This window comes from Fulmarus glacialis, unplaced genomic scaffold, assembly GCF_000690835.1.
Source record: "Fulmarus glacialis isolate BGI_N327 unplaced genomic scaffold, ASM69083v1 scaffold10827, whole genome shotgun sequence".
NCBI lineage: Eukaryota > Metazoa > Chordata > Aves > Procellariiformes > Procellariidae > Fulmarus > Fulmarus glacialis.
Genome location: NW_009221316.1, coordinates 23,162 through 50,662, shown reverse-complemented (window position 1 = coordinate 50,662; position 27,501 = coordinate 23,162). Strand labels below are relative to the sequence as shown.

Genomic DNA, 27,501 nt, shown 5'->3' with positions numbered 1-27,501 from the left:
AATATTATTACAACATGTTTTGTATTAAAGTTCTTTTTATCAAGGTCATGTCCCTTGCATTATTTAGTTTTGCTGTTACACTGTAATGAGGTCTCCTTAGGCTTGTATTTCTTTTTTAAGCTCTCTTTTGTGGCAACTTTACCCAGCAAATACAATTATCACAGCATATATCAATAAAAAGACACAAAATGAAAATTAACAGACAACTTTGCCCGCATTTTCCCAGAATAAGACAACATCTGTGCCAGCATGGGATTTTCCTATTGTCGTCCAGGAGTGTTCCCACTCTACGATTCCAGGTAATAATTTCAGAAGTGTTTTCAAGATTGCCTCACTTGAAAGTTGCCCACTAGTGCTTCACCGTGCAAGAAGGCAGTGGTGCTTTCGTGGCACTGACCCACGCTGAGCCATGAGAAGCTGCACTGCCTGCACCAGAGCTGGGACGAGCCCAGCACCAGGACCTCCCGCTCTCAGGCACAGTCAGGCTTCATATCAGTGCTGAACACCTTCATCGCACGGCAGTGTTTCCCACTCTGTTTTAAAGGCGTATCTTAATCCATCTCTGTACATTGCTATCCAAGTATTACAACACATTGGCTGTAAAACATGGCTAAATTAACTTTACTAAGGTCCTTAATCTTTATGTGGTCTTACTAATACCATTATATAGGTGTTTCTACTTACATGCTAAATAATGCATTAATAAAATATACAAGAATGTCTATACTGACCAGATGAAAAAGGACAAAATAACTTGCTTAAGAAATACAATTGCCGAGTTCCTAAAACATTAGTTTTATATAAGTTTTCTCATATATATAAATGCACACAAATATATATATATATGAAAAAGAATGTTAATACAAAACCAGATTATATTTTCATATACATGAAAATATATTTCTTAATATAAAACTAATGTATTCCGGTGTATTTTTCATCTTTTAAACTTTTAAGTATGTGACACAAGGTAAATAATTGCCTGTAAAACATTCAAAACTGTTTCTTTGTTAGTGTGCAAATGAAAAAAAGTCTGTGTTGTCAATGGAATGAACCCCATAAGATTCAGATGGGATCCGGATCAAGCTAAACATCCAAATTTGGTAATTTAGCAAAAAAAAATATTTACCTAACAACATTTTTGGTTAACCCCAGATTTTAGATCTTTTTCCTCCACATGATTTCAAACAGTTGTGCTATAAGCCTAGGGACAGAAAATACTAACAAGAAATTCAGCCTTTGCTATCCAAGAACTCTATATGCATTAGTACATTAAACTATTTCCTCAGTTGAAAGATACGACCCGTGGACCAAATCATAGCTAATTTAAAGCTGAGAATTTGATTAAGGGTGACAGTTCAATACACTTTTCTTGTTCTGTTCCACTGATTTAAAGAATAACTCCAGCAAGAGAAAACACATGGGGCCAAAACACATCTAAGGTCAAGTTACATCAAGAGTGAATTTGGCTCAACTTAATGAATCATGCTGACAAATGAAAAACAGCAGTACGATTACAACGAAAGAGCAACACTGCTTCAATTATTAATGAGACTGCACGTAGAAAATTTGAAAGATTACAACAAGATTAAATGGACATCAACAAAAAAAATAGAGGAGACAAAAAGCAGGTCAACAAAAACATGTCACCTACATCCATGATTATTTAGAAGTTTTAAAATACGAATATATTTCCATGTGCTTGTGCAGGCAGACATACCAGATTTTCCCAGTTAAAAAAAAAAAAAATTTGGGTGTTTTATTAAAATCGGAGTGAGGAAGGGTGACCATCATGCAAAACCCGAGTGAGAGCTACTCAGTGTGTCAATCACCCAATCTGAAAGTCTTAATCCCCAGGAGCGCAGGAGCCAGACGGGTGTGAAACTTCCCGCTGAGAACTTGCTCAGTCTCCCAGAGTCAGCAATTTCGTCTGTTCCTGGTTCAAAATACAGAATCTCTGCCTCACTGTGATAAGACTGGAACACAAGAAACTGCAAATCTTTTTCCCAGCAGAACACTGGAAGGTGATGGAGGGGCAGAAAATTTGCCTGTTCAGGTACTCTATCCCCTCATTCCTGATACTGAGAATGAAAAAAAAGTATTATTGTATTTGCTATTCTAAAGAAAGAACACTCCAATCCAAAGAAAAATACTGAAAATAAAATGACAATCTGAAACACCCCAACATGTTCTAATACCTGAAGCTGTTGACCTCAGTTATGTCTTCTAGTCTCACCCACCTCCTTACTGACAAGTTGGAAATAAAAAACGTCTATCTTGCAAGAGAACCAAAAAAAGCAAGATTTTAGCCTACTGTCAAGGAGAGAATAAGAAGCAAAATGACCATTTTACAGTTATTCTAACAATTCCTACAGCAATCAGTTTTGTATCCCTCTCTAAAAATTGTTCATTGAGAGCCTTAGAGGAGTTGCAATTTGACATAAAAGTTGATGAATAAAGGTTAGCTAAGGATGCACCAGTGAGAAGTATAGAGTAAAGCTTGTTCTTTGTTAGAATTGAATGCTTTTATTTTAGTTAACGATTTAATAGATAGAAATTCCTTAAAACTTGTCCTAAAGTTCCTAGGCAATTAAAACTAGCCAAATACAAAACAGGATAGACAGAAGAAACCCATGCTCTGCATGCTCTCCCTATTTTCCACCCCTTGTGCAATTCTGAGGACATGTTTACATAGAACTTTACATATCTTTATCACCATTACTTAGTTGCATAACACAGCACTGTTGGAACATTGGCTAATGCTTCGTCAGATGAAGAAAAGGCAGATCATTTTATAGCTATCACACAAAAAAAGCTAGAGAAAGCTTTGATGCTTGCCTGGAATAACAGAAAACCATTTGTAAATAAAATCCTATTAGAAACATCAGATCCTAGGGATTACCCATAATTGCTTAACAGTTTTATTGAAATATAAGCCAGTACCAAGTTCAATCAAAACTCTATTTAAGAATGTCACCTAAACTTAGATTTAAAGGCAGGAAATAACACAAAATCTGTCAGGAAAGCAAGAAACTGTCTTTTTTCAATGCTGTTAACATTCTTTGGCAAGTGACACATTACACTTTTCCTGTACTAAGTACCTCTGCCTTCATCCTCTCCTTACCAAACGCTCTCCCTTAAATAAGCTGAAACACAGGAATGAAGTTAAGAAGATATTCAAAGCACTACCCCTCTTTTCTTTCCAACCTCCAAGCTATTCTGTGACCCGTGACCATTCATCTCCTTGTATTTTAGTATATTGATTTGTATGGAACTATTCCAAATACTTTTAAATACTTAAGGTAGAAAATGATGTGTGAAAACTGAAAAATTAATTACGAGCTTCCTTTTTGAAACATAGGCATGTGTTTCCATTATGGCTGCTCTTATATAAGAGTTATGTTCTTTCCATGTAGTTGCAAATTGATACACCAACACCCCCAGACACCCCAGTTTTATCCTTGAGATTTTACATTCTCTTAACTTTCTAATTAGTCCATATTACATAGACCATATATATGAAACACATACGCGTTTGTTATACTGAGGAATTCCTTAGTCAAAACCAATATTCTTTGTCTTTGGCTCTCTTACCTACCTTCTGAGAGATTTCTCAGATTTCTAAGAAGGTCCAAATAGCTCCTCTGACATTGGCCGATTCATGGATATGGGCCAAACATGTCAGTAAACTGCATACAGCACACTGTAAGGCAAGCCACCACACAATTTTTTTTTTTTTGGCATGCAAATATGTGCCTATACTTCAAAAGGAAAAAGCACTGGAGAAAATAACCATCACCAGTAGAGGCACTACCCACGTTCTTCATATATACTCATTTCAAATGTAAACAAAAAGCAGAAAAATAAAACTTTAAAGAGCCACTTACATTAGCATTTTCTGCACTTAAAAAAAAAAAAAAGGAAAAAAAAACCCAGCTTGAAAGTCTGGTGGTTCCTACCACAACAACGCTAGATTTTTACAACCAGTTTGTGTCAGAACTTTCTCATCGGAAAAATTTTCCTGTTACTATCGCTCATTCTCCCATAGTTAATTCATTGATAGCATTGGAGCTATTCCAAATATTCTTTATTACTTAAGGTAAACAAAGATGTCAGAAGCAGGTTCATAGATAAAATCATATGAAATGAGAAAAAAAAAATCATAAAGGCTTAAGTAGAGATAGAGAGTCAAACAGTGTGGAAGATAAAAAGATACTCATGACTTTCTCAAAACAGCACATTGGATGCAAAGTGTCTCAATGGGAACTTCTGTAGTGTATGAATGCCTAGAGTTAAAGCAAAGACTTTGGCTGACTGTTTTGAAGATTATTTCAAATCAGATTGAGTGTGGCTACTGATTCTAATCCCTCAGCACTATACAGAAGATGCTTGAACTGTCTTTCTGCCATCTACTTGTTTGCAACCAAATATTAGGTCTCTAATACTTCCGAAAGAGCATCTAATGTAATAGTAAAAACTCAGTGTCTTATACTGTGATACACTACCAATTTTGTATTTATAATTTGCATGAATGTAAATGTCATATTCATAACATATTAATATTATTAACTGTGTTGAGTTTTAGTGGCACTTTTTTTAGTACTTTCTTAGCAAACAGATAAATATGTAACACATACCTCAAAACTGACAGGTATATTGCGCTTCAAAGCAATTTCAAACACTACACTGATCTCAGACTTGTTTGCATCTTTATCTTCTTCTGATTCTTTTCCTGTTTCTCCATTCTGAAAATGAAGAATACAAAATCATATTACAATTCTTAGAAGAGAAAAAAAATATAATCTGCTTCTCCCCTCATTTCTCAAAGACTTTTGAGTTCTCCTGTCATGCTGTAAATCAGTGTTTGTACATCCATCTCAGCACCCCATTATCAGACACCCGTTGACCGTGAAGCCATATATAATGCACTTATGCTTCATAATAAAAGAACGCATACACAATAATTTATAAATTAATGATACATGGCAAAATAACTTCTATGGATTTTAGTCTTATTAATGACATGGATAATTATCATCTGAATACACATGAGGATCAAACAGATCCTTTGACCTGTTTCTCAGTCTCTCTGTGGGTACCCCTTCCAAGCAAGGAAGAAGTCTGTACTTCTTGGAAAATACAGAAGACTGTACTTCTCTCAGAAGAAATTCAGTGAACCACCCCCACACTTTGACTGGGTCACCAGGTTACAGGTGTCCTCAGCAGGTCCAGCTGGTTAATGGCCCCTCCATCGACTTCCCTCTGGGAGTTACGACCAGTGTGAAAAGGTAGTGACAGAGAACAGCTTGCTCAAAACAGAACATTATTTATTTATCCATAGGAACATAACAAACAGAGAGGCTAAGAGATAAAACAACAAAAGGCACATGCAAACACTATCCTGCCTAAAATTCAGCTTTGCTTTGCACTTTAGGTAAGTCTTATTTTTCTCACAACAACCACCAGCATGGGGATCGGTCAAAGAGTTATCGCCTTCTGCAACTGCTGCCTTTCGGTGTTTGTCCCCCAGGCCACACCCTCCTTAGTTCTCAGAGGTTTCACCTTCAGCTACTTTCAAACTGCAAAGCCCTGAATGTTTCAAACTGGGATCTCTCAACAACCATGTAGCCTTGGTCAGGCTCCTAATTCTTTATTAGCGGAGGTAAACATCAAAGAATCTTGAGCTGAATTAGGTAGATTCCTGCAGAGTTCCCATCTTACATAACAAAGTCTGATCTAAATCTTCAGCCACTAGCATAGCTAAAAAATCCAGATACCGAAGTGATAAAATAACATTAAAAAAGCATTAGGCTTTTCACAGTAACAATGAAATTTATCAATCTTTTATCTACCATTTCTTAATTCTTAATATATTAAGAATATTAAGAATTCTGCAGCAGCAGAATTGCAGCAGTCAGCTACAGCACGCAGACTTGGAGCACTTTTTGCCTCATTAAATGGTTGCAAAATTTTGAGTCTGAAAAAGCAATTTACAGCCCTGACATTGATCCGGAGCTAAATAAGAAACAAAAACTTATAAAGTTTATAGAATCTACTGAAAATAAAGGGTGCAGTGCAAAGCAGTAACAAGGGCAGTTAGAATGAAATTATGTAGGACCTCTAGCTCATTTCATATAATGAAATGTAAAGTAGCACTGAAATCAAGAATGCAGGTCATTATTTGTAGGACAGGCAAAGCATTGATTCAGTGAAGGACTTAGGTTCACTGAGAAAGATCAACTGAACAGAGTTAAAAGGACAATATTTAAAAGTAAAAATATATTTTGGGGATATAAAGAATATCAAACATAAAGAGTGGGGTACTACTGCTCTGTAAAAAACCTTAGCGAGAATCTTACTCAGTATTGTATTCAACTAAATTTGCATTTTATAAAGGACACTGATAATCTAAAAAGCTGACAAAAAATCCACAAGGATGAACTACTGATTAGAAAAAACAACTTTACACTAAGACACTATGGAAACAATCAGTTCTATAAAAAGATTCAAAATTACTTAAGCATAATTTGTAAAAGTATATGGGGGAGAGATTTTTTATATCTGTTTGTTACAGATCTTCTGTACAGATCTTCTTAGCAAAGATAAGAAAATACCAATTAGATAGAAAATGAAGCTAAGGGAATTTAGAAGAAATCCCTTGCAAATTATCTTTGAAATGGGGAATAATCAATCACTGACATAATTTACATAAAATAATATTCAGCCCACTGGACTGTCACGAAGCCTTTAAGTCAAGAATTTTTAGGTTTTCTAGCTATGCTCTAGCTTAACCAGATATGTGGAGTCTAATGTAGAAATTACTGTTTAAAACTTCATGATTAATATGAGCACATCGGTCCAGAAAATCCCTGATTGTCCCTTCTGCCCTTACAATTTCACTCCTTGCATATTTTTCCACCAAACACAGTAGAGAGCCTAACCATGAGTGGAGACTAGGGAGCATCATAGACTTTAAGGCTTAGACCTTAGTACTGAGCAATAAAGTTTCAAGCCTTAGTCATATGACTTCCCTAAGGAAGATAAAATATGTTCAGGAGTGTCTCAAGTACTTTGGATTTAAATTTGATCCTCATTCCACAACTGACACTTTAATTGTAAGGCCTTTCTTAGCCTCACATCTATGAGACAGCAGAGGTGCTTTGGCAGACACACAATAGCTCTTTTATGAAAGCAGGTTCATATGCACCTGTAACCCTGCCCTGTTTGCTGATTGCTTTTTGTTTCTGCTCACCTTACGCTCTTCTACACATTTGCGCAATGAAGTATTAAGATGGCAATATTCCTCTTCAATGGTTTAATATGGATAAAAAAATGTATCCTTAATTAAGTTAAAAAAAAAAAAAAAAGACAAAAAGGGTATCTCGAAATGAAAGAAGAATATACAGAAGCCTGCATTAAGCATACACAGTTATGAAGGCCAAAAGGTAAAGCCATGTATTTACTGTGCAATATTCCATGGATCCCATTCCAGTGAATTTCACTGAGTTACTAATGGGATGCAGGGCTAGATCGGTACCAGCAGGTCTGTCCTCCCTCCTCTCTCTGCTCTCATTGGAAGCACAGTGGCAGTGACTGGGGGAGAAAGAAGCTCAATCAGTCATGTAATTGAGGCCAGCCAGACTCTAATGTGTACTGGCTCTGATCCACGCATGATGTTTGAGGAATGGTGAATCAATCATCTTCCATGGTGGATCCAAGCAGGTCAGTTCTGCTGAAGAAAGTGGAGTTTTACTGAGCTGGACCATGTCCTATGGTAAGGGCACATCCCACCACTGTGTAGCAGCCCTGCATGCACTTCACACAACCAGCAGCAGGGAGGAGCCTGAACCTTGGCACCATGAAGCCCTTAAACTCTACTTCAACCAACCTCCAGTTCTCTGGAGAGCTACACTCAGCTCCACACGAACCAACTCTTTGTACTCCATCATGACCTCGGCATAGTGTCACCTCCAGCCTTCTCCAGTCACCTACAACTCTAACCCATGAAGTGACAGAGATGTTTCTTCATGACTAGCCCGCAACCAGCTCCCTTCACCCTCAGCATGACCAAGCCATAGAGGTTTTCCTGACTGAAGGCTCGATTTAGTCTCCTACTCACAGACACCTGTTATTGAGATCCTACAGTATCCCAAGTGGTCTTCAACTGCTGCACCAGAAACTCACAGTGCTCCCACAGGTCTTGCAAGTACTATGTGAATGTCTCAGCTAATCTACAGTACAGTCTCCTGATAAGTCTTCCCTGTTTTTCTCATAGCTAACTGTGGACATGATTCAGTTTACATATATAACTTATGGTTAAAGAAGAATGAAGTTACTCCATTAGCTCACGCGAGAGACAACACTACAGCATGCTACAAGAACTTAGGAAACTCAATTTGCCATGACTTCATCTTCTAAAAGCCTGCACATCCTAGCAGACACTGATGTAAATAGACACTAAATAGTCCCAATTAGGCAAGAATGTTAATTAAAGATTTTATTACTTTTGCTAGGTAAATTACATATGTACATGGGCTATGAAAACTCAGTATACAAACCAGGTACATATCCATGTTACTTATATAGGTTATTTACTTCTGTCTACTACTTATCATCCTATGCACTTAGTGGTTTAATTTCCATTCTGATTAATGGATATCTTGAATTCAAAGATTCTTTTGATAAAATATAATATTAAACATATAATTTTCAAAAACTAAGAATATGCTGAACTAAAAATATGTTTCAATAATATGAAATTCCCATTCAGGTTTGTGCTAAGAATCATTATCAACCAATACATTTGTCTGGAAACCAAAAGACAAAGAAAGGGAATTAACAATGAGAAAGGAAACAGGGATTCCTCCTAAGACTTTACATATTTTTTAATAGTTTTCCTGTTTTTTTTTAAAAAAAAACAATATTAATTATAGTAAGTGATTTTGAAGAGAATTTCCTGATCCAGAAAAATAATATAGCAAAACAAAAGGGTGAGTCAAACTCTCTTTGGATCAAAAGGAGGACGTAGATGCAGGGTGAGGCAGAAAGAACAAAGATTTTTTTTAATACAGGAAATTATTTCCGTTCTTAAAAAGCAGCTCAAAACTACCACACAAGACACTGAAGGTACTATTAGTAATGTTTTGTACTGTGCACAGGGTTCAACAGGCGTCATCAGAAAAAGTGTACAAAATAGAAAGATTGTCTCCTCATGCATTTATTTTGGCTTATTTGACTGGGCAATTTTATTATATTTGTCCTTTCAATTTGCAAAGATTATTCTGAGAATAATTTTTCTGTTAAATATTTTTTAAAATATGACACAATGTTTTCATTTTTAAGTAGCAATATACAGCAGTTACAAACACAGCCGTGAGAAAGCTAGCTATTTAAAAAGGTACTAAGTGGCTAAAACCATTGGATAGGTGATCAGTAGCTGTCAGTGAGCTCCGTCAGGTTCCTAGGTACACTGGGGACAAGTCATTTCAACTGTAAAGATCACATTCATGGCACAACACAAATTCAAGATTAATAATTCAAGCTCCATGAAGCCACTCATTAAATGGACATTTTCTCCACTTCTGGTATCATTTCAAATATTTTATTTTATTTTATTTTTTACTTGATCACTGTTGACGATCCCATCTTTAAAATGCCTACTTTTTTTGTTATTTAAGTCTAGTTACATGTTAGGTGTGCTATTATAAAGAAATAACACTAGCAATTTGTTAGTATTGCTTCTCTAATTACTGAGGCTAATATGAAAAAAACACTAAAAATTAAACATTGAACAACTGGCAATGAAATTGTTCAATTCGGTATCTTAACATGAAGATTAGGAACAGTTTTCTGAAACACAAACCTGAGGTAATTTTTCTGGAATAGGTTCATTCTGGAGAGCTTGAAGGGCCTTCATTGCAGCATTATGTCTAGCAGCTTGACGAGTCTTTCCTTCACCAAAAAACTCACTGTTGCCAACAGTTAACTGGACATAAAAAATTTTAGGCACTGGGCAGTGATACCTGGAAAAAAGTCATGAAAAGAAAACAGCAATACAAGTTACGAATTTTAACCATCAATTTTATGTAATATAAAGTAGTAGTTAGGGATACAATATTATCTTTTCTCACAGAGTAAGAACTAACACTCAAACACATGACTGTTCCTCACCAAGACCGCCAGTAACTCCGGCGGCACGTCCTACGCGCAAACCAGCTCTTCAACGAGCTCTACTACAGGCCAACAGCCCACCTCTGCTCTCTTCTTGGTTTGAGTCTTGAGAAGATTAAACCTAAGGAGAACCGAAAGCTCCAGTGGAAGCCATGCCTGGGGAAAGGAAAGTGACATGGAGGAAGAAGGATTGTGAGGTCTCTCATCTGAAACGTGCCGGCATAGCTCAGCTCTTGGGGACAACAAAATGTCAGATGGCAGAGAGTGAGGAACCTGGACAACATACTTCTAGCCTCTTTTTAAAGCTCAAGTACTGAAGTCGTTGTAGAGGATAAGGAGGAATTCTCTTCCAAAGCGTAATAGAAGGTAAGGAGAAGCTCCCCTTCAACACTGTAATAGCCAAAAATTTTCTGGGCACTGAAAGAAAAGCAGCAATCACCACCACATTGTTTTCCTTTTTTTTCCTTCCTACAGAAAAAATTCCAAATATAATGGCAGGGTTAGTTTTTCTGAATATGTCTGAAAGGCACCAAAAGAAAGATAAAGCAAAAAATTCAACATTTTCCTATGAACCAGCACAGCTATTATTCCTCAAAGAAAGCAGTATCTTTATTCACATCATCAACTCCATATCTATATTTTCAGTAATAAAAATAGCTAACCCAACCCATACTCCCTACCCTGAAACCTGTCTCTCACTAGCAGTGAATGAAGAGAGAGATGTAATGCCATTCTTGGTTTTGGGAGGTCCTGTCACAGCACTGTGACAACTAAACATAAGAGCTTGTCCACATAAGCAATTTCTACAGAATAGAAGTATTCCCTCCCCAAACTCAGAAAAACCAATTCAGCACAGCTAATTAGTTCTAGTTCTGTTAAAATTATAATCTTTTAAGAGAACATTTCCAAAAAGTCTTCTAATTATAGTCTACGAAGGTGAGGGAATTTGCTTCATACTCTTCGCTCTGTGATCTAGTCTGCCTGTGCTCCTTGTTCAAACAAAGGCTTTTTTAACACACTGGGGATTTAGTCCCTGGAAAAATATATACCTATCAGAAATGGTTTCTCATTTATGACAAATAACTTGTACATATTTTACAGCAATGTAAAAAAGCCCAGAATTCCAAATGCGTGGCCAAAAGCTAGGTCCGTCACAACAAAACGAGAATTGGTCAAAAGCACAGAAAAGTACTACATTTTCCTTTTCCTCTTAGAGAACCCTTATTAAAGCATGCGCTCTCCATTTTCATCTGTTGACATGGATGATGATTTTTCTTGTATGAAGACTTTCTGACTTTTCATTAATAATTGTAATGGATTTGTTTCAACTATAAAACAAAATAAAGTTTTTCAAACAGCAGCACACTTCAAACAAGTGTGAATAAGCACTCCAGTCTCAGTGTCCCTGAACTTTGTGCCTAATTCTAAAAATACGTTTATATGGAAAAAGCAAAACCGTAATACTGGCTCCAACAAGCCTCTGGCTATAGGGCCTTGGAGGGGTGAGCTAAGTTGCCTTTACGACATGCAAAAAGTGGGTATTTACTTTGCTTTCCTGTTTACAGTTTAACACAGTTATAGGGAATTATTAAGGCCTGGAAATGCATTTGCTTACGTAACATTTTCATAAAATTATAGAATAACTTAGGTTGGAAAGGCTCTTGGAGGTTATCTAGTCCAACGCAGTGCCCAAAGCAGGGTCAAGCTCTGAAGTTACACTGTCTTGTACAGGCATTGTCCAGGGTATTGTGGATATCTCCAAGGATGAAGATTCTGCAACATCTCTGGGCAACACATTCCAGTGTTTTGCCCACTCTTTCTGGAAGAACATTACAAAGCTCCTACATGCCTAATGAAACTCAAACACCACAGTGCCATTCGTTAACAAAGCAGCTGTCAAACCAAAGAAACAGATAGTTCAAGAACGTTAATTTCTATCCCACTCCACTGTGTCCTTCTTTGCTTCTGACACACAGCATTCACCTTTTTCCTCCGCCCGCTTCTAAAAGGTACAAACACAATACCAAAACACTATCAATGTGACAAAATCTACACTAAAAAAGTACAGTGGCTTCAGACTGAGATTTACCTCAAAAAGAATGGTAGCTTTTCGAGTAAAAGGGAGAATTTCACCCTTTCCCTTCACTTAATGAGTTTACATAAAATGCCTCCTATATCAACATTTTCCTTAGATTTATTAGTGTTATTTGGTTTGCAATATTGTTTTAGGGAATATTAAAAATAAATTTAGGGAATATGCAGGCAATAAGTGGAAATACTACCTTGAAAGAATTTAAATCTAAGAATCAGGAACAGGCCTTTGACACTAAACATAGGTCAAACTATATTTCTAAAGTGAAAATATTACACTTATTTAAAATCAAGGGAAAAACAATTAAAAGCTTCATCAGTATAGTCACCATCAACTCCACTTCTTCCACAGCTGGCTTAAAGCTGTCTGTCCCTGGCTCCTCTACACTGCTAATGTGATTCCTCTGAATGTCTTTCCTTAGTTTACCACAGAAACACAGAATAGTTGAGGTGGAAAGTGACCTCTGGAGATCCCCTAGTCCAACCCCCCTGCTCAAAGCAGGTCAGTTAGAGCAGACTGCTCAGGGCCACTTCCCATTGGGTTTTGAGTATCTCCAAGGGTGGTTGATTCAACAACCTGTCTGGCAATCTGCTCTGGTGTTTGATCACCCGCACAGTTAAAAAGTCTCTTCTTTTCTTATGATTAAATGGAATTTCTTGTATTTCAGTTTGTGCCTCTTTTTCACTGGATATCTCTAAAAAGAGCCTGGCTCCACTTCTTTACTCATTCCCTTCACATATTTTATACAAATCGGCAAGATCCCCCTGAGTCTTCTCTTCTCCTGGCTAACCAGTCCCAGCTCTCTCACTCTCTCCTCAGACGAGAGATGCTCCAGTCCCTTAATCACCTTAGTGGCCCTTCACTGAATTTGTGCTGATATGTCCATGTCTCTGTTGTACTGGAGAGCCCAAAACCAGACCCAACACTCCAGATGTAGCCCCTCTCCAGGGCTGAGTAGAGGGGAAGGATGACCTCCCTCAGCCTGTTGACAACACTCTTCTAAATGCAGCCAGGGATGCTGTTGGCTGCCTTTGTTGCAAGGGCACATTACTAGCTCATGTTTAACTTGGTGTCCACCAGGACCCCCGGGTCCTTTTCTGCAAAGCTGCTTTCCAGCCAGTTGGCCTCCATTGTGTAGTGATGTGTGGGGTTATTCCTGCCCAGGTGCAGGGATTTGCATTTCCCTTCGTTGAACTTCATGGAGTTACTGACTGCCCACCCCTCCTGCCTGTTGGGGTGCCTCTGGATGGCAAAGGAACCCTCTGGTGCATCAGCCACTTCTCCCAGGTTTGTATCAATTGCAAACTTGCTGAGTGTACACTCTGCCACAGCATCCAGATCACTAATGAAGATATTAAACAGTACTGGCCCCAGTATTGACCACTGGTGTATACCACTAGTAACTGGCCTCCAGCTACACTTTGTGCACTGATCACAACCCTTTGAGCCTGGCAGTTCAGCCAGTTTTCAAACTGTCTCACTGTCCATTTATCTAGGCCATACTTCACGAATTTGTCAATGAGGATGTTATAAGAGACAATGTCAGAAGCCTTGATAAAGTCAAGATAAACAACATCCGCTCCTCTCCTCTCATCCACTGAGCTAGTAATCTCAGTGTATAAGTCTATCAGATTGGTCAGGCACAATCTTACCTTCTTAAATCCATGCTGACTACTTACAGTCACCTGTCATTCTTAATATGCTCAGAAACGGTTTTCAAGATTATTTCCCCCATCATCTTCTCAGGGGTAAAGTGAGGCTGACTGACTTATTATTTTCCCAGATCCTTCTTCTTGCCCTTCATGAAAATAGGAGTGAAATTTGAAACCTCCCCAATCACAGCAATCTTTCAAACATAATCAAGAGTGGCATCACTATGACATCATTCAGCTCCCTCAGCACTCATGGGTGCATCCCATCAGGCCTCATGGACCTATCCTGTCTGTTTAAATGTCCCCCTACCTGACCCTCCTCCACAGAGTGTAAGTCTTACCTGCTCCAGACTTTCCCACTGATCTCAGGGACCTGGGACTCTTGAAGGCCAGTCTTATCAGTAAAGACTGAGACGAAGGCATTTTGAGTATATCCATCTTTTCCATGTCCTTTGTCATCAGGTTCCCTGCCCCACTCAACAGTAGGCCCCTAGTCTTCCTTTTGCTGATGTAGAAGTCCATCTTGTTGCCCTGCACATCCCTCTCCAGATTCAACTCCAGACAGACTTCAGTTTTCTTAACCCCATACCTGCACACTTGTAAGGTGTCTCTATAGTCACCGTGGGTCACCTCACCTGGGTCACAAACCCTGTTTGAGTTTAGTCAGAAGTTCCTTGTTCATCCATGCAGGCTTCCTGCTGCCTTTGCTTGACTACCTGTACGTCAGGATGGATGGTTAAACTTGAGCTTAGAGAAGGTGAACCTTGACAAGCTCTCCTGGACTCCTCCTCTCTTTCGGACCGTATCCCCTGGGATTCTTCCAAGCAGGTCTCTGCAGAGACCTAAATCTGCTATCCTGAAGTCCAGTTTGTGATCTGTGATATTTGCTTTGTTCTCTCCTCCCAAGATCTTGTCACTATCTCACGGTCACTGCACTGACCCCAACCTTCACATGCCTGACCAGTTGTTCTTTGTTTGAAAGTGTGAGCTCCATCAGGAGCTGGATTCCCCAATCGCCTATGTCAGAAAGTTGTCATTAATGCATACCAGAAACCTCCTGGATTGCTTGTGCCCTGCTGTGATGTCCCTCCAACACATACTGGGGTGGTTACAGTACCCCATGAGGACCAGGGCCTGTGGCCATGAACCTTCTTCCAGTTACCTGAGAAAGAAAAGACCTCATCTATTTGATCTTTCAGTCTGTAGGAGACACCCACCGCAATATCGCTCGCATTGGTATGCCCTCCAGTCCTGACCCATAAACTATCAGCTGTCTTATCACTCATCCCTAGGCAGAGCTCCATGCGTTCCCACTGCTCACTCACATAAAGAACAACACTCTGTCCTTGCCATCCTGGCCTGTCCTTCCTAAAGACCCTGTATGCATCGATTGCAGCGCGCCGTTTGTGTGAACTATACCACCATGCCTCTGTGATTCCAGTGAGGTTGTAGCCCTCGGCAGCTGCACACAGACCTCTCATTCCTCCTGTTCGTTCTCCATGCTAAGTGTGTTAGTGTACTGGCATTTCAGATAGGAACCCAAGTGTAGTGATTTCCCAGAAAGGGTATAAGGACTTCCCCCATCATGCTGTAGGCTTTTCCTTACTTGTGTGCATACGCTTGGGGTAGGACCCCCTCAGCCCTGTTTTGTTGGTTTTAGGGTCTCTCCTACCAACATCACCCTTAAGTCTTTGTTTACTAAATTGGTCCATCACTTCCTCACTTGGTTATAGGTCAACACCACTCTCCATCATTTTAAAGCCAACCTGTTGATAAAGATGCTTGCCCTACTTGGTCAGGTGGATCCTGTCTCTTTCAAGCATTGATCCTCAAAAAGCGTGCCACAGTTTTCAAAATCAAATCTCTGTAGTCATGCTTGTTATGCTCCACACGTCCCCTTGCAGTATCATTGGTACCCACAATGAAGAGCAGTACTAGGTAATAGTCTGAGGAACAAACAACCCTGGGTAGTCTCTCCACAATGTCCCAATCCAAGCCCTCAGTGAGAAGCAAACCTCCCTGCACAGCAGGTCAGATTCACAGATGGTGGTCTCCATCCCTTGTGGTAGGAAGTTGCCCACTATTATCACTTGCTGCTTCCTTCTGGTGCTGCTGCAGGACTCAGGGCTTGGCTGGATTGGATGCTTCAAGAGCTCCCAGGCCCTCATCTGATGCCACGGCACTGAACCTGTAGTTGCAGATCTGCAGGTGGAGCAGAAACCTTCCTCCTGGTGCCAAAAGTTACAAGCTTCCAGCCTTTGCCATCACAGAACTCCCCATTTCCCAGCCCAATAAGCACTTATGCTCCCTGCTCCTCCTCTGGTATGGTTGGGGGTTCAGGCTCTTGTACCTGCAGGCTCTCAGATGATCTCTTACTCATCAGCTATAGTGATGTCAGCACAGTTTGCTGACATCCTCCTGCATCTCCTTTACTTGGTAATACAGATCCTCTGACAGTGCACACCTCCTGCAGACAAGACCACTGTCTCCCCATCCCAGCTTCCAGCACTTCCTGCAGCTGAAGGTCTGGAGAGCTGCATCCTCCCTCTGGAGCTAGATCTGACTCGAGGTCTCTGATGTACCAGGAATAGCTGCTCCAGATGCTGCTAGGAACTCTGCCATGTGGTACATTACCACCACTGCTGAGCACACACACACTGTCCTCAGCAGAGTTTCTGGCTCCCTTCTGCATCAATTGCTGTGCAAACTGCTGCATCTGCCGGCTGTCTCTGGGAGCGGTGCTCTAGGCCCTGCACTTACATGAGCTTCTCCCTAGTACCTGCTGAAAGGGTACTTGACTCCCTCTAATCAGGAGACAGCTGGAAGAAAAGCTCAATGCAGCTTTTGACCAGGAATAGCTGACAGAGCTTGTTGGCAGCTGCTAGAGCTTGCTAAAAGCTGCAGCCTCCTGTAGCTATCCTTTCCCTGCAGCAACAGGCACCCTCAATTTCCTCAAAGAGTTCCCAGGAATCCTCCCACCATCCCAGAAGTTCTTGGAAGATCTAGAACTAGAGCCTGGAAACCACTGCATCTGTTGACTGCCTCTGTTAGCTGCACTTAGCACAGCTTAAGCTCTGTCATGCAAAAGCAGTAGGCACCTTGAAAGCACATCCGCCTCACTACTTCACAAACCTTTTAAATAAAAAGAAATGTGGTAGTCCTGTTAGCAACTACCTCGATCTAGGGAAAATATGACATTCATCAGAAGTTTCTGTTTCTTGTTGAGTTACTAGACCTACCTTTCTCTCCATTACATGCAAAGGAGGAAAGCACATGAACCTTAATCCACTTTATAAACTCAGATCCCACAACAGGCCCTCTCTTTTTCCCTCCCCCCTCTCCACCTTTTCTTTTAAAGAGTGTTTAGGGAGCTATTTATGTGATAATATGGAAAAATGATATTCAGCCTGTGGCTTTAGAGCCTCATGCAGCTCTTTGGCATCAGCAGAATGATTAGGCTTTTATATGGTTTTGATTAAACTTTTCTTGCTCTGCTTGGCCTCAAGTAGAGTTAACAGAGCAGTGATAATACTAACGTTGCCAGGAAAGTGCAAAGGAGCACCTGAAATCCTCAGAAAATGGACTAAATCTGTGAGGATATTGGCTTCTCTACAACATGGAGTGTGTCAAAAAGAAACAAAACATCCTGCTCTTTTCAGTGGTGAGGACAGAGACTGTATTAGCAAAAGCCTTAAAACGAATCATAATATTACAATCCGAAAGTACAGTACGATGATTAAACTGAGTTTTAATATGGAATGATTCTGCATCCTGAAGATGCACACTCATGTAAGGAACAACCCCATGCAAAGTTAAGAGATCATATCTGCCACTGATCATTAACAAACCTTCCCAATATATTACATTTGAGTTACTAAAAAGGACTGAAAACATTAACAATCTTGGGAATATTTATATAGAATTTGCTGATTATTATGCAATAACATACCAGCACAATATTTTCCATCACTGACACCTAAACGTCAGTCCTACACTCCTTAGCGCTCTCTCGCTCCGTTCAGCCACAGAACTGAACCAGTCAGGATTTCCAACAGCAACGCTTCACATGCGGACTCGTTGGGTTTCTGAAAGTTTTAGACCTACCTACATTTAAAGAATATGCATCTCCCTGCACTCTACATCGCGGCTACAAAGGCTAGGATTTTCCTTTGGAGAAAATTCTTATGTAAAAAAGATTCCCAGGTGATACTGGCACACTCCTCAGAACATAAGCTGACAGACACATCCAAATGACAGACGATTACAAGACTACAAGACAACAAAAGGACATGTGAAACCATACATTCAATTGGAAAAATAAATGTGATCAAGGATAATACTTTAACAACCAGTACATATAACCTATTAAAACAAGTTAATTTTCATCTGGCTCTTCTGGACATTTGAGGTTCTTAAGAAAATCCCTCAAATGAGAGGTCTGGGAAGTAGGTTCTCTTTATTCCCTCTAAGTTTCATAGCATCAGAAATATACTTTTTAGCTAATGCCATTGGCATCACTTTAGAATAGTCAACCTGAAAAAGTATATTTGCTCTATGACTGTGACCTTGAATGCCAAGTTTCAGCAACGAGCAAATATTTACAACTAGTTATAAACCCCTAAAAATAGGGGTTCATAACAGAAATGCTGACAGACCTTAACTAAGTTGGTGTGAGTGGGCGCCACTATAATTAAATAAATCACCAAGGTCTGTTGACAATTAGAAAACTCATTTTGGTTTGCCACAGAGACAAACAAAAATTCTGTTCATTATAATTTTACTGGAATATGATGTCATAACATGTAAGCATACTGAAACAATCTGCTGCTTTTCTAGCCAAAATATTAATTGCATACTAAGGAGCCCTTGGGGCCTCTTCCTTTTTGGCCATCAAATACACACACACAAAGACAAATAAAGTATTAGTACATACGTTACGTGTTCAAACTGCATTTCCTGCATTTCTCTGGATTCCTCAATGGCATAAACGTTTCTGATAAATATTGTTACTTTATTCTTAGAAGGGGAAAAAAAAACAAGTGCAAGCTGCAGCTCAAGGAAACCAGGAAGTTTATTTAGATTTAGCCTCCTTTCCACTGTTAAAAACTCCAGTGAGGTTTTGTCTAAGTTCTAATGGCCAATGTATTCTTCACCTATATAAAAAAGAACAAATAAACCCAATTACTTCCCCACTACAGAAGTGTTATAGGAAGTATTACTCTATTCCCATTTCATATTGCAAAGTGAAGAGGAACAGGGACCAATTTGGGCAAGATGAGGGCCGCTAAAATACGAGATACAATATGGTACAGGAAAGATAATCTTCAGATGCCAGCTCCGCGTGAAAGGGTCATTTTCTGCACTTTTTCCCTCTGGCGCCTTTTCCATACCAACTCAATCAAGCTGGCAGCCCTGCTGACACTGCTTAACCAGGAAAACGCTGTGAGCTTTGGGAGGGGAGCGATAGGGAGCCACAGACCACACAGGGGAGAAGGAAACAGCATTCACTGTGAGCAACTTTTTCTCCGTAACATTTGAAATTTCTCTAGGGGAGCAAGTTGCTTAGTGCAGCTGTTCCCTGGCCATCCCCTATTTTTCTAAGCAATCCATTAGCCACGTGCATTTCTTACAGATGTGAGTTCTACATTTTGAAGAAGAAAACATCCAGTATAGCCACTTTTGTCTTCATACAGTCCACTTCTGGTTCCTTCAGCAGGTCCACAACAACACCTGGGAACAAAGAGGCTCTCTTTTCCAAGTACTCCTTTTGAGAACTACAGTCCATTATCCCTGAATCAGTCTGGCTGTCCTCTTCTAGATTACCTCCACATCCTCCAAAAACATTCTTAACATAAAGTGAGCAAGACAAGGCACTATGTATCACTTTTAGCCAAACACATCTCTTATTAGACGGAAAGATAATTTTCTGAAATTTCTATTCAGCTGATTTATTTATACAGCCTATTACTGTTTTCACCTTTCTAATCTTAACCTCCCCTCAGCTACACAGATGAGATTTAAAAAAAAAAAAATCATGTATACTTGTCCCAGGTTATCATTCATTTGAAGGATGGTTTTAATCTATAATCTGAATCTTTAAAATTAGTTTAATTAATTCTGGATGATTCAATATTTTTCTTTATATAATATTTGCTATGATCAGTTTATGAAACCATTTTGACCTAGTTGTAGAAACCCCCTAAGCAACAGAATGTTTAATTGACTATGTAAGAATTGTAAAGAATAACCACATGATGGAAACTTATTAACAGAAAGAGATTCAAAAGCAACTGTTACATTTTTTTTTAAATAATGAGAAAACTAACAAAGATGCTTCCCATTTTAAGACGTAGAAACCCCAAACCTTCTCTATTTCAAATGTAAGAATGTAAACAAATTAAACAGTCAAGATCCATGAGTTGCAGGCAAATGTAGTCCTCTTTATCTGTAAGGTCTATTAGAAAACAGATTACTTGCTTCCAGTGCCTCTGCTGGGAGGATGATCTAGAAGCTGAGTTGATACTTAGGAATCTCTAATGTTCAGGTTGGCTATAATTTTACATTTTGTTTTGTGTCAATACTATCCTTTAACTTATATAGCTCATTTACTTTTTTGTTATGTTTACCCTCCAAGGCAGAGCTTTCTCATTCCCTCTCAGTTTTTGTTTTGCAAGGGAACAAGTCAAGGTATTTTAGAAGTCTTCTGTATAAAAGGCTACCCACTATCCTGATAATCCTTCACAACCCTTCCATATACTTGCTCCTGTTCTTAAATATAAGAGTCAAGGATGGTAGACAATATACCATATGAAATGCTAACAGTGTTCTGTATAACAGCAATATTTATATATCTTTACCAAAAATATCTTCCTCGACACATCTTAAAAATCACATTTGCCTCTCCTCTGGTTCAATCACATCAGTTGTTCTTAATAATTAATATTAGATAACACTCCTGTTCTGTGGTTTTCAACTGAATAACCCTCAGGTGACAACAGAGTTAGTACTACTAGTGCCTTAATCTTACATTTTATACTGGAAAGTCTAGTCTCATCCCGTTTCTAATGTGTCAGTCCTCACGATCATCCAACTCTTCCTGCATATCTTGATCTTCCTGTGTAGCGATGACGCCTTCTACATCCCATGAACATTTTCCTACTTTTTGTGCAAACACCTTTAACAAAAATAATTTAAAAGGTTGATTCTAAAACTGGAAGAACTGCACTTAATAATCTTCCTCTGAGTTTGACTTTTAATACTGCTGATTATTTTTCTTCTCCTTTCCCACCTTGCATTTCTTATACAAATCCCTATCTCCTTCAATTTAATGAAAACAGTATCCTTATGTAATGCTATAAAATGCTTAACTGAATCCCACAAATACAAGATTTACTTTACTCTCTTTACCTAAAAAATTAGTTAACACATAACATGCAGGTTAACACATTAGTCAGACACAATCTACCTTTAGTATACAGTAACTTCGTGTTGAGTTTTATCCTTTTTTACTTCCATGTCTTTATTTATATTTCTTTTAAACTTTGTGCCGAGTCTGTGAATATTTCATGAAGTTAATGATGATTTAATTTTCTTTTTTTTTTTTTTTCCCTCCCTTCTTTTCCTGGGCTAGAGACTATGCAGGTTCTTCGAGCAGTATGACTAACTTAATCAAAAAAATTGACTCATGTTTTCATGATCACAATATCAAAACATTCCTGAGTGAAAAACAAAAGGGAGGGGGATTCAGTTTAACATAACATTATCTAATGTGGGATCTTCCCAGGAGAATTCATGATGACAAGAGGATAATATTGCCACATCACTGTATCTCTGAATTCCAAGTTGCTCAATACAGACACATTCGACTGAAATAAATATTTCCGTATTTACTCTCTGCACATACCACTACTTTGTTTACCATTTGCAGTAAATATGTACATCAACAAGTAAAAAACAGTTGCTCATCAAAAGTAATTAGAAGAAACCAACAGAAAGCTACAGACATTATAAGTTAAATACTTTAACAGTCACGGATAAAGCTAACAAGTAATACAGCAAACATATTGAGCCAGCTATGTAGCACTAATTATAGAGAGATGCTTCCACGCACATTAAGTTCTGATCTCTGCTTCCAATTTTACTGCTCTCTTTCCTTCAGTCTAAAGCCTAAAAGTCTAGAAGAAGAACTTTTCAAAGTGCCAGAAGGGTCTCAAAGCCAGCCTGAATACCTTTTTTTTAAAACAAAGAAAAACTACTGCAAGAAATGAGAGCAAAAAAAAAGAAAAAGGCTAAGGAGAATTAAAAGGAAAAAACCTAGGGGAAAAAGGATCACGAGATGAACCTTCCAAAGTACTGTACATTGGACACTAAGGTAGAAAAAACAAGTGAAAAACAACAATCAAAATCAAGAAGAGAACACAGAACAAAATGTTATGTGCCTCTGGAGAAGTGTTTTTATCTATCAACTGAATAACTAAGTAATGAAAATGGTCAACACAATTTCAACTTATTCACTGCAAAAATAGCGTAAACAATATAAGAACATAACAAGAATACTGCCTCCAGAGTTTAAGGCATTGGAAAATGTCAAGTGGACAATGCTGAAATGGAGATGGGGGCTGGGGGGAGGAAAAGATAAATACAAGAAAAAAGAAAATGTTCTTTTCCGTGACATAAAAACAAGTACAATAAGAATAAAAGGGAAAACATAATGAATCTGTGATGCACACTGTACACTTAGAGGTTAAAGCAGACATCCAGAAGACAAACATCTCAAACTCTTATCTACTTCAGCTCATAAAATTTCCCATGAACTGTATTACTCACTAATCTTTACAAGCATGCAGAGTGGTTACTGAGAATGCTGTCCAAATACCCATTACAGTAAAAGAACATAAACAATGTTCCATATCTGACTACAGTATCATTTTCTTTCTACATAAGAAACTCATGTCAAAAAAAAAAAATCATGTCACTTGCCAGCCTAGGGACTAGGCAAATGAGAAAATAAAGTACCTCACTCATTTATTTTTATCATATATTTATACTGGTAATATAATGCTAATAAAAATGTTACTAACAAAATCATCTCAGGCCTAGGACTTCATAGGAATTAATTAACCTAACAGAGCACAAAGGAAGAAGGCCCAAGAAAGCTCACAGAGTGATTCTCACCATCCAAATTAACTTAAATTGAAATAACTAGTACGTATTGGGCTACATTCTCTTCCCACTTGGAAGAATGTAAACATATGGACATTAAATTGCATTATACGGAGCGAAAAATTAACCTATCATTTTAACTTTGGCAATGAAAGGACTGAAAATAATAACAACTGAAAAACCACACTTAATTCTGGCTTAACAAGCCTCCTTTCAACAGCTGAGTGCAGTTAACTAAGGATGCACACTCTCCTACCTCGCTCGTTATCATCTCTGCATCCTCTGAAAATGTACTATCATGGCCAGCTACAGCTTCTGACCAGAAATCCTCCCATCTGTGCCATCAGACTTGCAAAGAAATGAAATGTGAGATAGAGGGAGCTTGGTCAATTGGAAAGGGAGGGCATTTTGCGTTGCCCTGCACTGATCCTACCAGCATGCTGAAAACAACGTGGATGGCCTTACGAAGGAAGCTTTACCCACACCTGAGAGGGGAGGGGAAGCGAAGGGGTCTGTTAATCAATCATAGTGAAGTCTGGAAGAGGCAAAAAGGTAGGAAAACAAAGAAATGAGCGGTGAAGTCTTTTAGTGCTTTGATTCTTTTCTACTTAGAAGTATAAAAAGAGCAGTATTTCCTAGGGAAGCTTATTCATGAATAGCAGACATAATACTTTTTCAATTTTCAAACTTTAATGGGCATAATAAATTTATACTCATGACTGACAAGTAAATATAAATTCATTGCTAATAAAAAGGTATAAGTGATACAATGAGGGTGAAGTAGCAGCAGTCACCAATGTACAGTAACTTGCCTCAGTTGGTCCACTGAATACAATTTAGTGCTGAATATTAATACAGAAAAAAGTTAGATCATGTTAGATCAATATACTAAAATATAAGGTTGCAGACTTGCTAAAAGGTAGGAAGCATAGGAAATGTTTATAAAACGGTGTGGAATTATATTCTAGAAAGCAGGGACTCCAAAAAAGACTTGGGGGATAGAGATATCAAGGACTGTTGATCATATGTGCATCCGAAATGGTTATTATGAGCTTTGACTTAGTAAACAAGGTCAGTATAGAGATTACCTTTACTGAACTGAACTAAGGCTCAGCTGCTGATGTCCACCTCCTTAAGAATTCCCATTTCTGTTTCACTGACACTAATGTCAGACTTGAATCTAAATCAGTAAGGTGATTAGACTCCACTTTCTCCTCTTTTGTCATGGAAAAGAGGCTCAAAGCTAAGAGAGGTTTGTTTGGTTTTTTTCCAGAGGTGATTTCTCTTTTGATCACAACACTGGGGGATTCAGCCCCATTTCAGTGAAACAAATCATCCAAACAAATCATGGTGCCAAAGCACCTGATGCTGTGAGTGCAGCTATCCTTTCTGTGACAATAACCAATTTAACCTGGCATTCCTCTTTAAAAAGATCATAAAAAGACAAGCAGATCATCAGAAGGTCCTGGGAATTAGCATTTCAGAAGAGATGTTAACTGTACTTTCTTTCACAGAACACAAGCAGCCACGAAAATCACTACTGTACACGAGACCTGAAAAGAAACTATAACACAGTGGTTGCTGGCGAGAAGTTCTGCATTCAGACTCCATATATTCTATCATAAAAGAATCTTGAAAACCTTTCTTGGGAAAATGTAATACTTCCTCAATCTGTGGCAGAACTTTCAGTTTAAGAGGGACAAAGACCGAGGACTAGGAAAGACTACAATTCCAGTCAGATCTAACTGAGTTATAATCTGTTAAAAATTAGCCACTAACCTTCTTTCTGCTTGCTTCCCTCAGGAAAATTATGACAGCCTCTCAAACCAGCGTTTGAGCTGTAACAGCAGTTCACCTGTGTCATTACCAAAAAAGCAAGCAGAGAACGTATTTACTGGTAACCAACGTTCAGGTTCTGGACACAGCAGAAAAGCCATAACAAGAAGGGAGACCAACTAATCTTGGTTCCATTGAACCTACTATCTCACAGGTCTCTTGACTGAAATATCCACAGTTCAGCAGCAGTACAGGAAAAAAATAAGGGCGAATAAAAAGCTAACTGTGGAAAAAAGAAACACATCCAAAATGTTCCTGCTCCTGGAAGAGCATTCTGAATCGGTGCTTATTTTTATACACACCAACAACGTTAGCCTTCTGTCCATAACCTGAAAGTAAAGCTGCCTTAAAACAATCAGGTCTAGAGGAAGGAATGGGGGACGTCCAGCGAGTTGCACAGCCAACAAACTGAAGAGATTCATAAGGTGCGGGGGCAGGCTGTTGGCTCTGAAAATCTTTGAATCAGAAGGTTTACAGGAACCCTCCCAAGTGGAAAAGCAATGTTGACAGACAGACATTAGGCAACCAAAGATGAGGAGGATCTGTATTTCACCTCTTTACGCTTTTCAGCCTAAGTGAGAACAAGAAAAGTCATGGCTGAAACTTGGAGACGCAGATCTGGGGCCAGATGTACCTTCTCCAGAGCAGAGAAAGACCTGAGGAAGTTGAAAACCCAAAGAAAAGAATCTACCAAAACCTCGTCCCACAGACGGAAGCTTCAGGAGAAATACCAAAATGTGAGCCAAGGACCACAAAAGGACAGGGCAGCCCTCTTACCAGACTGAGTAAGAAAGCAAGTGGTTTGAGGAGCTCACTATATCCTGAAAGAAAATTAAGAAAAATATTAATTAAGAGAAGAATAAAGTATTGGGACTCAGGAGGTCCTCTGTAAATAGGGCCAAGAGGTCACAGACAAAACTACTTAATCTTGAGTGAAGATAGTTTAGAAGAACGCAATGGTGCATAATGTCATGTCTTACATACCACACTTCAGGCATGAAGAGTGATGAAGCATCTAGCTCTAAGGCGAAAAAGATTTTAATGATACCAGGTAAGTGCATTGATTTGGAGAAGGAAGAGACACTGTACCGGGAATACTACCCACAAAGTTTGCCCTATATTCTGTCAGCTTGATTTTTAGTCTACATAATATTATTTTAACAGCTGTCAATGTAATATTGTAAATATACTTAAGAGTATATATTTTATTGATCCCTGATAGGTTAAATGCACCCATTAACGCAGCGGATGGTAGCGACAGGATGCATTTGTCAGAAGGATTACATGCAGGCTGTGCCAGGACACGTCACCTAACACCATTTTGTGAGTACTGTGAAACTTCACCGTAACAGGGTGAGGGGACTGCAGAAAAATTGCTTTCGAACAGAATTTAATGGAGTCTGTAGATTCCACAGCAGGATCTGGGTTTTCTGATCCCAGATACTCTATGTATTTTTATGATTTAAAAACACTGCAGAAATTAAACATTAGCTGTCAAAAATTTTATTGCAGGAATAAATATTCTCTGTCGTTTTAGGAATTTTTATATTTTTTTTAAGCCAACCATACTAATCACTATTGTCTAAACTGATAGCTACTGGCAATGGCAAAGCTCATCACCTGCAAGCTCCCTTGCCACTGTTCTTTTGGGAAAAATATCTCAAGACAAACAGATGTTTCTGCTGTTTTAAACCAACAGGAAATGGACTGACTTTCTCCCTTTTCCTTTCCTAGAAACAAATACTAGCAAAGAAAAATCTTAGCACAGCTGTACTCAACTCTTTCCTTATAAAAATATGCCTGTGTGGGAGGCAGGCAGTGAGTGGGAACAAACAGGCCAGGGGAAGTGAAATGTAGCATGCAGAAGATGAACACAAAGAATTCATTTAAAAGGTTGTGAGAGGATTATTACACCGTAATGTTGATACACTAGCAGGGTAATAACAGTGTGATGTACAAGACTTTGCTTTAAGATACGATCTGAAGCCTATCTCAACTGGTAATGTACAAAACTGAATCAACTATCAGCTGGCAGTCTCAATCCGTTCCAAGTGAATAGATGTTCAAATCATCAGCAAGCTTCATTAGTATAAACAGACTGCAGGTTTAGTGGCTGAGTTGCAGCCTTATCTTTAAGGAAATGTCTTTAGGTGAAGCTTGAGAAATGAAATAATACAGTGAAATGCAGAATTCTTGCTGTCTTTGTGTGGATAAACCAAACACTTCAATTTTCACTGCTGACAAACTGGCACGTTTTACTCACACTAGATATACATAAAAAAGGGAAAATGCCATTGAAGTTATTGCGTTACGGCCTCAATCATTACAGGAGAAGAAAACTTGAACAAAACGATGAGACAAAACATTGCAGCAAACCTGGTTTTAATTGTTTTATGCTGGAATTACAACATTTTAAAGTCATTAAAAGCTTCAGAATAGAAAAAAGTGACTTTTGAAAGAGTGCTTCTGCTGTGAAATTCTTGCACCAAAACACAAATTAATGCTGCCATCTAATGGTCCAAATCAGCCATTTCCAGCTGAATAATTAAACTGCTAATCTGAACAATCACTTGCATTACTCTTAGGACT

The 27,501-nt window shown here is 38.7% G+C and overlaps 1 protein-coding gene across 1 annotated transcript in view; it reads right to left on the bottom strand.

Moving 5' to 3' along the window:
* Nucleotides 1-27,501, bottom strand: part of STAU2 (staufen double-stranded RNA binding protein 2) — a 72,207-nt gene that overhangs the window by 27,471 nt on the left and 17,235 nt on the right. The window contains exons 5-6 of the mRNA XM_009581065.1: nt 9,863-10,022; nt 4,638-4,745 (exon numbers count right to left, since the gene is read on the bottom strand). Of these exons, the coding sequence (XP_009579360.1) occupies nt 4,638-4,745; nt 9,863-10,022 (268 nt within the window). The remainder of the gene's footprint in view (nt 1-4,637; nt 4,746-9,862; nt 10,023-27,501) is intronic.